This window comes from Mobula hypostoma, chromosome 20, assembly GCF_963921235.1.
Source record: "Mobula hypostoma chromosome 20, sMobHyp1.1, whole genome shotgun sequence".
Classification (NCBI taxonomy): Eukaryota; Metazoa; Chordata; class Chondrichthyes; order Myliobatiformes; family Myliobatidae; genus Mobula; species Mobula hypostoma.
The window spans coordinates 38,027,544-38,043,446 of record NC_086116.1 but is presented as its reverse complement, the minus strand read 5'-3'; the positions used below and the strand labels follow the sequence as shown (position 1 = coordinate 38,043,446).

At 41.0% G+C, this 15,903-nt stretch overlaps 1 protein-coding gene across 1 annotated transcript in view; it reads left to right on the top strand.

The window, feature by feature from the left end:
• The window catches only part of net1 (neuroepithelial cell transforming 1), a 131,139-nt gene that overhangs the window by 57,437 nt on the left and 57,799 nt on the right, over positions 1-15,903 (top strand). The window contains exon 2 of the mRNA XM_063072687.1: positions 8,651-8,714. Coding sequence (XP_062928757.1) covers positions 8,651-8,714 — 64 coding nt within the window. The remainder of the gene's footprint in view (positions 1-8,650; positions 8,715-15,903) is intronic.

The window sequence follows — 15,903 nt, the reverse complement described above, 5'->3', positions numbered from 1 at the left end:
TAGGAACTTCTTGACGCAGTGATAATTCCAACTTCTGACAGTTTCACCAGGTGCTGCTGAAGATCTTCCACCTCTGCTAATTGTCGAGGCCTCACTCCTGTCCTCTATCACCCTTAATAGTGTGGTGAGTATTCTTGGAGCAACCCACATCAAACTCATCTGTAGAAAAAACATCATCTTAGTTAGTCTCCTTTCCACTCCTCGGGTACCAGAGAGTCACCAAAGTTGAATGGCTTTGCTGTTAACATTCCCGATCCAGGAGACTGTCTCTCTCCTGGTTTTCTCACCAGAAAACCAGACATTTGCCTCACAGGGAAAAGATATGTCATTGGCAGCCCACATCTGAGGGTAACCTCTCTCTCCGAGGTATTCCTGACAATCACTGCCATCCTGTTTGCATGGATAGTCGGAAGTTTCTGCAGTTCAGATCTCACCAGCAGTCCAGCAGGTAAGCATGACTCTTAGTGATCCTCCAGGGCACTCCAGAGAACTTGGGGTTTCCCGTCACTCTAGCTACCTCCCCAGGACGTAACATGATGGGTCTGGGCCAGATGAACCTCACAGTTCCTTGTCTATGCTTGTCATCCTGCTTAGGAAAAGTTCGCACCTTCTCAAAAGCCTCTCCGAACACTGGGTGAATAGACAAGGCTTTCAAAAAATTCTCTCCATTTCTCTGGCATGTGCCCCTGTCCAAACAGATGTTTTTTTCCAAAAAGATGACACCCATCTTTTAGATAACTTTACCATAATATCAGCTCAAAAATACAAGTCAAGCTCGTTAATCTTTTATTTAACAAATTATGGCACTACATGAAAATTATGACTGCAACTGCTTTCACTGATGCAAGTTGGTCAATGATGTGATAAAGTCAGTTTTTTTTCAGTTTCTTCTCTTTCTACACTCAACAGAGCAAGATCATAGAGTCTGCCTTGACCCATGGAGGCTCTCAAATACGAAAGTATTAGTTTTAACTTGCTGAATGATCTCTCACAGCTGGTGATGGAAACTGCAATGGTTAGCATTATCTGAATAGCAATGCGAAGATTGGGGAAGACGCTCTCATCTCCATACTGAACAATAAATTCAGGAAGCTCTTCAGGTCTTGATATTTTCATGTTGACCCGCCTTGATAGCAATATTCTGCAATCCAAAATTTCTTCATATAGCTGTGTCCATCAACATCAGAGCTGTACAGTTCGCCCAAATTTTCGCACTTCTTCTTTAGGTTGTTACTGTCAGTGCCGTAACAGAGTCCTTCGACATCGAGAAGGAACCCAAACTTGGCGTCAGTGTCGTGCAAACAGGCGAACCTTTCGTCCATTTCTCTGTGAAGACGGTCGAGTGTTCCCTTCATGACTCTTTCCATTTCCTCCTCAACTGTTAACCCAGCATCTCTCGAGTTCTCATCAGCCATTCATTTCTTTCGTCTCTGACGTCTTTCAACTTCAATATTCCATTCTTGACAGAGACCGACTCCTTCTTCGAGTGACTCACTGACCAACACTTCTCTTTCATCATAAAAATGATCTCGGAGGGCTTTCAAATCCAGGGCAGGATCGTGGAAGTTCATGCTAGGATCCTGCAGCCTCTTGAATAAGGTCAATACGAATGAGTACTTTGTTCCAAAATCCTAGCAAAATCAGAAAATTGTAACTCAACATGCGGTTGTACAGCTGTTTTGTGTCACTTCTTTTTTCACTGGTCTTGTTTTCATTGTCTATCATGTCCTGGAGAACTTGAAGTATTTCTTCAATGTACTTGTTGACGGGCTTCATTGCTTCTGTCCTTGCACTCCACCTGGTTTTGGACTCCGACTTAACAGCCGCAGGCACAGCGTTTTTGAGGTTTTCCTAGCGCTGTGTTGAATGAGAGAAAAACACGTAGAGAGCTTCGCTGGTTCCAAAAAACGTGACCATCATTGTATCCTGCTTGGCTGTATGTACACCCACCAAGTTGAGTGAGTGATTGTCGTAATTCACAAACACTGCCAGGTTGTTTTTCTCACTTATTCTTTGATGAGCACCACTTCTGTGTCCAGCTATCACAGCAGCGTTGTCATAGCACTGTGACCGACAATCTTGTAGCTCCATTTCGTCCTTCTCCAGCTGTTTCAAGATATCTTCAACCAAGCTTTCAGCATCCTTCTGGCTTATCTGGATAAAACCAAGGAGGGACTCTCTAACACAGACTGTTTTCCTCTCAAAATCAACTTCCACATACCTCACTACTTCTGACATCTGCTCATGGTGTGCCTGATCAGGGGTCGAGTCGAACATGAGACCATAGTACTTGGCTTTACGAATGCTTCTCAGTAAACTCTGGTGAACAGTGGATACCATCATGCGGATGTATTCGTTCTGGACACCCGGTGAAAGATAAAACATGGATCCAGGATGACTTTCCAAATGAGTGAGGTGTTCTTTTATGACAGGGTCAAAAATGGCCAGTAGTTTCAGTAAGCCAAGGAAATTTCCCACATTGGAGTCGTCATCTAGCTGAAGTGACTCCCTGTGTCCTTGCAAAGCCAGGTTCTGAGTTGCAAGGTATTTTATGCAGTGAAGGATTCTCAAGATATCACGCCATTTCTGCTTATCCTTCTCAATCAGTGACTGAAATACCGTGTCAATAACTCCTCTGTTTCCAACTAAATTTCTTTCCATTTCTTTCCACTGTGTGAAGCATTCCTAATGATTCTTGCCATTTTCATGAACACTAATCCTTTCAGGTGCTTTCCGCTGGTTGAATCCGCTTTCCTGCTCCTATGAGGATTGATGGTATGACCGGGAATAGAGAAGACAAAATGCAGACATTTTAGAAGGGGAATAGACCAGCCATGAGCGAGTCACTTCCTCACCACGACCATTTTCCAATTTCCTCTTGAACCAAATTTTGTTCATTGAGTAGTTATTTGTTGGTAGGAAAGGCCCCTCACTGTTCTGGAAATATTTTGAACCCAGATTTATTATTTCTGTTCTCAACGCGTCAGGCAGAATTGCTTTTCCAGTATCCTTGTTGAACTTCAGAAGTCCAATGTCATGCTGTTCAATCACTTCTGATATGACAGTTCGAGACTCTTTGACACCATCCAGTTCACTAGGTTCAGTGTCGTCAGCTTCAATTTCGTCAGGTAAAATCTCGTCAATAAGCTGAACATCACCACCACCACCATTGTCTTCCCCTCCTGTCATATCCACGTTCTCTGTGGCAGCCTCACTCTTAATCTAGTCATACTCTGATTTATCCGACTTGACTTCCTCCTCGGCTTATGACACATTTGTACTTGATCCACCTTCAGATTCTAACAAACTTGTAGCAGGTGCAGGCGACTCCATGGAACGTGTCGATCTACTTGTTCCGGGCTTTTCAAAGAAGGGCATGAAGAACTTGCTTGACTTCTTGGCTTCCTCTGCCTCCAACTTTCATCTCTTCCATCCTTCAGCTCCACTTTCCTTCTTTGTGAAGAAACGCTTCATGGTCTTCTTACACAATGCTCTGAACTAAGGCCATCCTAGTGCTTCTCACCCATGATAATCAAAGACAGATCATACATCTGAAGAAAATTCATTTTTTTACTATCCGAGGATGGCTTGTCTGACTTTAATAGAAACTGCTCAGTGGTGCCCCCCTTCAAGTGGCACCCAGGGCACGTGCCATACCTGCCATACCTTAAATACGCCACTGCCCATAAGCCTTCTCACAATGGGAGTATTTGTTCCCACGGTAAAGGAAGATTCCGCTTTTTCAACTGGATCCAGACAGACCAACATTAGTATATCAAAGGTCTCAGCTATTCCAGCATCTGCTTCCGAAAACTCCAGTTTCAATGACAAGTAATCATCAGTACCACGGCCTCAAATTTCTAGGGCACTGAGTGGTGTCATTGGTAAATGGTAAATCAATTACCAATTGTAAAAGGATCTGTAGAGTAGAGTAACTTGAGAACCTGTGTCAAGTACAGCTCTAGCATAAATACCCACAGTCCATATGGATACATTCAAGTTTGGTCCCACTAAGCCTTCAAGAATAGGATTTTGCACTTTAGTGTTTCCCTTGATGCATTGATTGGAATGTGGTCTCTCTGATAACACCAGCCTGTTCCCTTACTGGGTCCCTCTGAAGTTGCTTGACTCCCTTTTCTGTTTAAGCAACCATTGGATTACTTTCCAAAGGTTTTCTTGTTCTTCACACTCCAGCTTGAAATGTCCGTCCTCTCCATAGTTGTAACAGAAAATACCTGTCACTTCCCTAGTCAAAAGACCCCTTTCAGCAGCATCCCTCTGTTTAGTACGTCCTACAGCTGAGTCAGGTTTCCTATCGGACTTGTTAGACTTGGTGGCAATACTAGCTAACATCAACCGAGACACCTTGGCTTGCACAGTTTCACTTCATCTAGCAAAACCCCCGCTTGTGCCCATGTAGTTATCAATAGCCCAGAAATGACAGATCGTAAACCTGTATAAAATTATAATGGAAGTATATTTACCAATTGTCAACTTTATCAAGTAAACAGAGAAAAAAAAGAAAGATAAAAGGTTCCATTACAGTTAAACCAGTCTAAATGTGCACATAAACGTTGGATCTCATTTCTGTAGTAGCTGGAAGTAGCTTTACTCAGGGAGCTGAATTCTCCTCACCAACCACAGGTAGAACTTCCCTTCTTAGAATCCTCTGCCTCGCAAAGCACTCCTTGCAAAAGGGTCTCTCCTTTGGCATCTTCCCTGGTGCTTTTCTCTCCTCACCTCCCACCAAAAGACCTCAAACCAGACTACTGTCCTTCAGAAAACTCTCCCCACCCAGCTATTAAGAATGTTGCATGCCATCCCACTCCTGATTGGCTGACGCAACATTCCTAAGTTGGATAGTCATAGTCATAATCATAGATAACATGGCTCCTTATCTTTAGCCAAAGCCAAAACACTCTTCACCAGTCGGACACACTGCTTTTACAGAAACTGAAACCTGCTGAAATAAAATATCTCACAGCATAGCAGTGGAAATCTTAACCAGGGCATTACATATACTTGTATATGTCACTTGTATATTAAAGCTGTTTCTGATTCTCAATGCAAGTTAGGATCAGTGGGCATGCTTTGCCTCATTTGAGTCTAGCAGAGAAGAGAAACTACAGAGAAAGAAAGTGGTGGTATGTATTTATTGCTGGTCATGACCCGGCTGGTGGCGTAGTGGCATCAGTGCCGGACTTTGGGACAAAAGGTCCAGAGTTCAAATCCAGCCGGCTCCCCTGCACGCTTTCCATCTGTGCTGGATTACAACCTGGTGATCTCTTTGGAAACTCACCTGGCAGAAGGCAATGGCAAAACCACTGCTGTAACTTGCCTTGTACGCAGTTCCCCACTACGTCAGAGAGGTGTGGAGGGAAATCGTCCGCTAACCAGAGAAACTCCAGATGCAACGTACCTTTCCTTTATTGCTGGTCATAACAACCAAAGCTCACTCTCTTCTTTCCACCAGCCTCCACATATTCATGTTTTAGTTGGTTGAGTGTTTTGGAACATAGCTGAACAAATTTGTCGCCAACTGATGAAATATTGAAGTTTGTTCTTGGGCAAAAGATTTTTTAAAAATGAATTATAATATGGTCCAAGGTGATCCACTGAAGACCACATAACAGCCAGCACTACTTTGCCATCACTTGTAACAACAGGGAGTCCCTGTTTGATGTCTAGTACCAAATAAGGAAACACTTTGTTGCTACACTTTTTACAAATGTGGTACCAAATCAAGAGAGATGGAAGAGCTTATAATGGGCTAGTGAGGCAATAGCAAAGAACTTGAATACTTGCCTGAATTATGGGAGTTAGGGAAAAAAAAGCTGCCAGAAATATAAGAGAACCAAGGGCCCAGCAAAGATGAGGAAGTGAAAGAAAGAAGTCATAATGGAATAAAAATGCCAGTGAAGTTAGTGAGACTGAAAGCTAAATAAATTCCAAGGATCCAATCTGCATCACTGAGTTGTCAGAGAATTAGCTGCAGCAACAGTATTGGTTTTTGGTTTATTATTGTCTCGTGTACCAAGATACAGTGAAAAACTTGTTGATGTAGATCAAATCATTACACAGTACATGGAGCTAGAATAAAGTAAAACAATCTCAATGCAAAATAAAGTGTAAAAGCTATTGAAAAAGTGCAGTGCAGGTAAATAATAAAGTGCAAGATTGCATGGTCAAGAGTCCATCTTATCACAAGAGGTCTGTTCAAGAGTTTGATAACAGCAGGATAGAAGCTGTCCTGAGCCTGGTAACTGAAATGGTTATCATTTTTCAAAACTCTATAGTTTTCAGAATTTTGTTCAGATTTGGCAATAGCAAATTGTTCAAATTTGCACTATTCAAGCAATTAAGGAATATAGGAATAATTTAGGAAAATGCATTATAGTGGATTTACTTTTGTGTATGTTCCAGAACGAGGGGCCACAGTTTGAGGATAGAGGGGAAGCCTTTTAGGACCGAGATTAGGAAAAACTTCTTCACACAGAGAGTGGTGAATCTGTGGAATTCTCTACCACAGGAAACGGTTGAGGCCAGTTCATTGGCTATATTTAAGAGGGAGTTAGATATGGCCCTTGTGGCTACGGGGGTCAGGGGGTATGGAGGGAAGGCTGGGGCGGGGTTCCGAGTTGGAGGATCAGCCATGATCATAATAAATGGCGGTGCAGGCTCGAAGGGCCAAATGGCCTACTCCTGCACCTATTTTCTATGTTTCTATTATAATGCCCATCCACACTTGTGCTTCAGTGAAAGTATTAACAATGATTTGGAGCTCAACCCCTTGAGTATTCACAAATGTTTGTATACTTCAGCTTCTGAAGTTCAGGGAGGGTAGTCGCTCTAGGTCGCTCTAGCAACTTCTCATCATATCGGAAGAATGGCTGTTTGTTTGCTGGATGCTTGTTGAAGGTGAGCTGCAATGTTGCAGAAAGAAAGATTGAGAAAAGTCTTGAAGCAAATGACGCCTGTCTTCATTGAGAATGTTTCTGTTGTAGACTTACCTTACTCACAGCTTACACATCATTGTGAATCAAGTGTTGATTTCTATGGGAAGCCAAATTTGAGGAGGATATTCCACAGTTCCTCACAATAGAAGGAGTCAAGGGTATTAATGGGATCAACTAAGGCCATACACAGTGGCTGGTGCCATTCCCTGCACTTGTCCTAGTATTGTTGTGTTGTGAAGATTCTATCCACTGTCTCTGGACGAATGGCATCCAATATGTAATTTGGAAGCAATTCTTTGGCTACTGGGAGTTGAGGAGGACCCAGGTAATTGTGTTCCCTATAGTGGATAGCGTGGTAACCTCTTTAATTCTGCTTGGGAAGGTTGGTCTCCTTTCTTGAAAATGGTTAAAATTCTGTCCTATTTCAGGTCCAGATTTTGTGGTGAAAGCTCATTGTGGCCAATGTTTTTGTTATTTTTGAGTTAGGATCTATCCTCTTTGAAATCTTGTCAGTCAGCAAATAACATATTAAGATAAGACACAATGCTCACCAACAGTGAATTTATTATACTTTAGTAGACCTGATTTTTTTTAAAATTCAGGATTTCTGGTGTTTGTACTTTTCAGACCTTGCGGTCAATGCTTTGTTTGCATTACTTTATATTGGTTAAATTCCAAGATCACTCAGTGCTTTGGTGACAGTTTCTGTTTAAACAAAGAAGCAGGTATACCTTTGAACTCCATTATGAATTATTACTATTAAGCTAGTTACTTTTCTGGCCAAGTTTTTAATTAGTTTTTTCCCCACATCTGCATTCTTAGAGTGAGTTAATGTTCAAGTGGCACTGCATCCTTCTACCAGCAGAATTTTCCAAAGTGAATTAGAGTACACTGACATTTGTGAGCTGCTGGTGTCAAAGTGATGTGTGAAATATGAATCTGCAAGTGTGTTGTATAACATTCCCATTTTAGTAGTTTTAAATGGTATAGAACACGTGACGTATTTATGTAACAAAAAATGCTTCTGTTACAGAGAAACTGGAAATCTGGAAAATATTGAGTGATTAACATAAGTACAATTTTAACATATTGCAAGCTAACTTTATTGACTGGATGGTCAATGAAGTAAATTCTAAAGGTTTCTTTACTAACAATGATATAATTTCAAAATTATCGCCTTTGGTGTCAGATGAAAGAAAAAGTAATTTGCATGAAATGTTCAGAGCAGTTTTTAGAAGGAAGGTAAATGCCATTGGTGTTCAACTTGCACAGATATATGGAATAAATTTGATCATGATATTGGTCTTGAATCCAGAAACACACTACTTATAAATTGACATTGTTAGTCTGCTTTTGTCAAATTACAATTTCTGTCACCGTAGCCTTGTATGTAAGCCTGTGGTTTTTATTGGCCTTATTTCAATGCCAGCAAATGTCTTGTTTAATTGTAATAACTATTATAGTACTCACAACTGGAAAGACTGAAGATATCAAAAATCAGTTTCATTAACTGATGTAAAAGTGGGGTTTGTACAAATTTGTTGAGCCACAAAATGTGAAGGAGGTAAGGTGATCTGAATGAAATCAGTTTATTTTGCAGCTACAATTACACTAATGAAATAGCATTTGGATTTAATACTGTGTCATTGCTGAATTGCTAAGATGTTCCCATAACCATGAACTCTGTTTTATAGACCTCCTCTCCGACGTGGAAGTTCCTTCACTTTTCTAACCCCTGGACCATGGGATTTTACTTTGGTGAGTATTTTCTGTTGCACTAAGTATTTCAATAGGTATTTATGACAGGGATCCCCAACCTTTTTTGCACCGCGGACCGGTTTAATATTGACAATATTCTTACGGACCAGCCGACCAGAGTGGGGGGGGTGGGTGTTAATCGCAACCGGAATATAGGTGATAAGTCAACTATAAGTCACTTATAAGTGGCTAATACACTCAATTTCATTTCTAAAAGGGTTTATCTAACGAATTTAATATTAAACACACAACACATATTTTTCTCACATGAATATAGTGGTAAGTCAATTATAAGTCACTTGTATAAGTCAATAGCATCATAACATTTTAAGTAACATTTGGCTATTAAGCACACAGCGCATATTTTCCCCATATGAACATATAAAATCATTGCAACACACCAATATGGCTGAATCAGTGGGAGCCCTGGGCTTGTTTCCCTGCAGCAAGACATTGAGGGGTGATGGGAGACAGCGATACTCGAAGGGAGTTCCTTATGTAATGACCTTGCATGCATAATAACCTCACGTGTGTTCAAGTTCCAACAGTGGGCGTGACAGGGAATGAGGAAAGGTGCAGCTGACTCATATCGTTTCATATCACCAAATCATATCGTTTCCTCGTGGCCTGGTAGCACATGTTTTGCGGCCCGGTGGTTGGGGACCAAAGATTTATGATGCATCTTAACTCTTCCTAGTTTTTATAATTTCTGATTAGGTTTCAAATGTGGTTATATTTGTCTCTACAATGCTATTTAGGCTTATCTGAAGAATGCTGTCACTTTTAATGCAAGCTCAATAAAACTAGCTTCACTATTTGCAAGTTTAATGTTATTGATGAGGTTTTGTGGAAAGTTTACAGTTTTTTGCACTTTATTTTCACAATTCATTCATTCTGTTTGTGTCCTGATTTCCAAATTAACATCCTTGTTTTGGTTCTTTTTGGGTCCCCTCCCTTAATTCTCTTTCATTTATATTGATTAGGATATTGATGCTGCTTCCTGCACTTGTGTAAAACTCAAATTTCTCAGGAACATAAGAAAATAGGAGCAGGAGCTATCAGGCACATCAAGCCTGCCCCACCTTGTACTATCTTCATGTCTGATCTCTACTGGCCTCAATTCCTCCTTTGTCAGCTTCCAATAACACTCAATTCCTCCATCTTTCAAATATTTACTCATCTCCACCTTAAATATGTCTAATGATCTGGCTTCCATCAATCTAGGGAATAGGGAATTCCAATCATGCACTACCCTCTGAGAGAAGTAATTTCAACACTTCCATTTTAAATGACTGTCCCCTTATGTTTAGATTGACAATTCTTTCTTGATTTCAAAGAAAAGCTAGAAATAATGAGACTTAGAATAATTCCAGGAAAAGCTCAAGTCAGTGTTATACAGGAAATACCTTTTCTAAAATCTGACTGCTGTTTTGCTGCAAAACATTAACTAAACTGATAATTTTAAGCTTTTTAAAATTTATTTTCAAATTGGAATGAACTGTAGGACTTTGTATATATTCCAAAATGACTATCAAAGAGGAATGATTCTCAACATCCAATGTAAATGAGTCCAGCATCAAAGTAAACTAAACTACTTCTGTGATTCTTAACTGGGCTTTACTGGGTTACAAATATCCATTTTAGCAGTATGCAATGAGATAGGATTAATGATCATATTGTGAAGGCACCCTTGTATAGCCGTGATCATAATATGTTAAAATTTTACATTCAGTCTGAGGGAAAGAAAATGGGTCTGTCAATATTTAAAATAATACAGCTAGCTGAAGTGAACGGGCAAATTAGGGGATGTGCACTGGCAGATGTACCAGATCTTTCAAACATAGAACTGTACAGCACAGTAAAGGTTCTTCAGCCCTTGATGTTATGCCCATCCTTTAACCTACTCCATGATTAACTAACCCTTCCCTCCCACATAGGCACATGGATGAAAGAATGTCTCAGAGTCTCTTAAATGTCTCTAACGTATTCACCTTTACCACACTTCTGTCGACATGTTTCGTGCATCTACAGTACCACTCTCTGTGTATATAATAATAAGAAAGTATCTCTGACTTCTCCTCTACGTTCCTCCAAATACCTTGGAGTTAAGCCTCATGTGTTAGCCATTTCTGTTGTGGGAAAAGTCTCTGGCTGTCTACTCTATCATGCCTCTTGTACACCTCTGTCGACTCACCTTTCATCATCCTCTCCAAAGAGGAAAGCGCTAGCTCACTCAATCTATGCTCGTAAGGGAGGGAGGGGAGGGAACATCGACTCAGACCATGAGAGGCCTGCGTTGGGCATTTTCATGCCTTACAAGGCGCAGATTGGAAGTCTGTGTGGGGCTCCACTCCTCGCACAGACTAGAACAATGTGCGATTAAGTGCCTTGCTCAAAGGCACAAAGACGCTGCCACAGCTGAGGCTTGAACTAGCGACATTGAGGTAACTAGACAAACGCCTTAACCACTTGTTCTTATTCCAGACAGCATCCTGGTAAATCATAAACATGAGAAATTCTGCAGGGGCTGGAAAGCCAAAGCAACCCACAAATGCTGGAGGAACTCAGCAGGTCAGGCAGCATCTATGGAAATGAATAAACAGTCAACGTTTCGGGCCCAGGCCCTCCTTCAAGACTGGAAAGGAAGGTGGAAGATGCTAGAAAAAATCTTGGGGTTGGGGGAAGAGGAGGATAGCTAGAAATGACAGGTGAAGCCAAGTAGGTAGAAAAGAAAAAGAGCTGGAGAGGAAAGAATCTAATGGGAGAACAAAGTGGATGATAGGAAAAAGGGAAGGAGGGCATCAGGGAGAGGTGATAGGCTGGTGAGAAGAGGTAGGAGGCCAGAGTGGGGAATACAAGAAGAGGGGAGGGAGAGGGGATTGTTTTTTTAAAACTGAAAGGAGAAATCGATATTCATGCAATCAAGTTGGAGCCCGTCTGGACAGAATGCAAGGTGTGCTCCTTCACCCTGAGGAGCATCCTGGTAAATCTCTGCACCCTCTCTAAAGCTTCAACATCCTTCCTATAATAAGCAATCAGAACTAAACTCGGTACTCCAAGTGTAGACTAGCCAAGGTTTTGTAGAGCTGCAACATTGCTTCATGAAAATGTACACTCCAGAAAAATTGCAAGGGGAGGGCCCACCATCTACCATTAACAAAAAAAAGGATAGTTCAATAGATATGTTTAATGTAGAGAAATGTATACAATATATATCCTGAAATTATTCTTCTTCACAAACATCCATGAAAACAGAGGTGTGCCTCAAAGAATGAATGACGGTTAAATGTTAGAACCCCAAAGCCCCCAGCTCCCCCCCCCACGCATAAGCAGCAGCAAAGCAACGACCCCCCTCACCCATCAGCAAAAAATGCATCAGCACCCCCCCACCAAGCACTCAAGTGTGCAGCAAAGCATTAATAAAGACACAGACTTGCAGTACCCCAAAAACTACTTGTTCACCCAATAATTCAACATACCACAGGTGCATGCACGTACTCTCTCTGTCTCTCTCTGTCTCTTTCTCTCCCTTATAAGGGAAAAAGAAGTGTCTCTGTTTCACAGCGACAGGGGAGACAACAAAACAACTCGCTGATTTATGATGTTAAAAGTCTGTTGCGTTGCTTCTTCTGTGCTCTGTGCCCAAAGAACTTGGGTGTCTGGGCAATCAGCCAGCAGCCACCTTGCTGCTTACAATCTTTCGTCTCCCACGACGCATCAGGTGGCGACGGCACCGGTCTTGAATCCACCCACCTCCAGAGCCACAAAAATCCGGCACCCTGAAAGTGCACTAGTCTTCCAGGCCGCATCCTTGGCAAATCGAAAAGTGGCCAGCCGTGAGACCCCGAGAGTGAGTCCCATTTCCGCAAAGAACCGAAGTCAGCATATAACTCCTAGTTAGGGTCTTCAAAAGAACCTTGAAAAGGAAAAAGAGATGGTATTAAAAAAATTGAAGGAAGAGCATGAAATTGCCCAAAATCATGTGAAAGGTCTGATGATTGGCAGAGTTAATAAAAAAATTTCAAGTATGAGATGACGCTAGCCAAAAATAGTTTTAAAAAGAGACTTAACAGAGTCTATCAATTGCAAAAAGACAGAATGTATGGTGATATCCAAAAAGAGGGAGAAACCTATCTGCAGGCTGAGAATAAACAGGGAAGACATAAAACAAGTACAGAACTTTTGCTACTTAGGAAGCTGGGTGACATCAGATGGCAGGTGTGACATGGACATCAAAAGAAGAATAGGGATGGCAAAAGACACCTTCATGAGAATGAAGAGTATACTGACCAATACTAAACTAGGCATGACAACCTGCCTCAGAGTACTGAAATGTTACGTTTATCCAGTTATGTTATATGGCTCAGAATGTTGGACAATATCTAGTAACATGAGGAAACGAAATGAAGCAGCAGAGATGTGGTTTTTGAGGAGGATGCAAAGAATATCATGGACGAAACATATCTAACGAGGATGTCATGAATAGAGCAAACACAAAAAGAGAAATAATGTATGAGATCATGAAAAGGCAATGTAACTTCATTGGACATCTGATTAGGAAAGAGGAGTTAGAATCCACGGTAATTATGAAAATGATTGAAGGAAAGAAAGCAAGAGGAAGACGAGGACAAATGATGATGGAGACAGCAGCCAGAGAACTGGAAATGAATACCAATGAATTGATCCACTTGACCCGAAACAGGAGTGTGTGGGCCATGGCAGTCAAAGCTCAAACTGGGCACGGCACCTGATGATGATGATGATGAGTACAGAGTGACTTTTGGAAAATGACACTATGAAATAATAATAAAGAGATGACAGACAAATTAAACATCACATTTTGCATCTGCCTTCACTAGAGAGGGCACAAGTAACATTCTTGAGGAAAAAATATTTTAAAGAATGGTAACAGACTCAGAAATTAAGGAAAATTAAAACCACTGTGGTTGTGATTGTTAGATCTGCAGGCTGGCAGTTCTGTTTCTGGAGGGCTTCATCCTAGGGTCTTAAGAACTGGATTGTACTGCTACCTGCAACAGAGGGGCGTTGGATGAGTCAGTGTGCAAAGTAGTCTAACAGCAAGTGATTGTCTTAGTCATTTTTCTTGTGATTGCAAGACCCTGTTGGATACTATTAATATGGAATCCTGCAAGTTCGATTCACTGATTTATTGGCGTACGGCGAGGGAGCTACGTGGTCTTGGTCATAGTAAGCACTAAGTTTCAAACCACTGTGTCACCTGTTTACAGACACTCAGGAGAGAGGCATCAGTCAGCGGTGTGGCACGCCATCCAAGCAGGAGTCAGTGCTGCCCTCCAGTGTTTACTCAGCAGAAGACAAATTGTATTGTGTTGGCTGCAGACTGCCGCAATATTCATGGACTCAAGGTCTTGGACTATATATGTTTTTGTGTGTGACTTTATTTTACTGATACCTCCTATGTGCTTGTTATCCTGTATAGCTTGCTATCTTATACGTGCCTTGTGCAGTGTATCTGTAGGTACTATGTTTTGCATCTTGGCCCCAGACTGATGCTGTTTCATTTGGCTGTATTCATGTATGGTTGAATGAAACTTGAACTGGAACTTGAACAGGGCTGGAAACCTTAGGCCATTTAGCTTGGCATGTCAATGGGAAAATGAAAGCTAATACAATATTGAAACAACTCCACTGGGTGGAGCCAAATCGCTCAGTACATCATCCTGCACTTCCCAAACTGCCAGTTTGAAGTGCTTAGCATGGGCAATACCTTCCTCTGAAATACCAGTGAGATTTGGGCAGACTAAAATCAGACCACGAATTGATCATGCTCCCACTGCAATTAATGTTTGCTTAATTGTGTGCGGCTTGAATCCACTGATGGAAATCGGTTAAAAAGAAGAGGTCAAGGTTGTTAGTTATTCGACAGTACACGAGTGTAAAGAAGAACAAAATGGTTTTTACTCCAGATCCAATATAGCATTAAAAAACACAAAAAGCATTTTTTTAAAAAAAAAACAAAATACAGTATAAGCATAAAGAGGCTATTAATATAGGAGCTACTGAGAAAGCAAATGCAGGAGCAACTTGCATTAAGTTTACATTTTGTTCATGGTATACTTGGTATACAGAAAGCTACTAGTTATAATGCAATTTACTGCTCTCTAAATGTTTCTTCCCAGTTAAAATGAAGTACCTGTTTGAAGTCCCCTGTACTATTTTAAAGTATGAAATGTTGGTAATACTTGTTTGATTTTAGCTATACAGTTTGCTGAGAGAATAAATAAATCTTAAGTGAGGAATGCTGAACCTTTTCAAAGTATTTTGAAGTTCAACATTTCATAATTGTGCTAAATTTTATTTTTAAATAAACAGCTAAGGAGACAAGGGCCCTAGATTTTATCTATGGAACAAATGCAAGTTAATTGGGAATTTTGGAATATGGTTGATTCATAACAAACACCAAGAAGTTTCAAAGAATTGTAGGTGATTTTATATTAATTTAATAAAAAAGCTATTCAAACTACTCGTTGCTTCCCCATGATTTAATGATTAGATGAAACTGATTATAACTGATTGTCATTCCATATGTTAAGATTGTTTCTCAGTATGCTTTGAATAATGTTCCTTTGCTTGTTGTTTCATATTGAAATCTGTGTAAAAATGACCCTAATGTTTTCAGTTTGAGAGCATACCGATGTTAAAAACAAATAGTCCAAGTAGTTCAAGGAGGTTTCAGTGTGATGAAGCTTGTCTCTCACTTTGGAATTCTACTACAATTTATTTCTAATGAGATGTTATAGACCATAAGACATGGGAGCAGAACCATGCCCACTTGGCCCAACAAGACTGCTCCACCACCTCATCATGGCTGATCCATTTCCCACTCAACCCTATTCATCTGCCTTCTCCCTGTAACCTTTCAAGCCACAAGTTATCAGGAGTCTTAAATACACACAATGACCTGGCCTCCATAGCTGCCTGTGGCAATGCATCACCCTCTGGCTAAAGAAATTCCTCCTCATCTTAATTCTAAATGGACATCCTCTATTCTAGGCCTTTCAACATTCGAGTGTACTGCAGAAGCATGCTCTTCAGCCCGTCTAGTCTGTGACAAACTATTAATTTGCCCTGTCCCATCAACCTGCACCTGGACCATAGCCCTCCGTAGTCCTCCCATCCATGTACCTATCCACACCCTCACCACCCT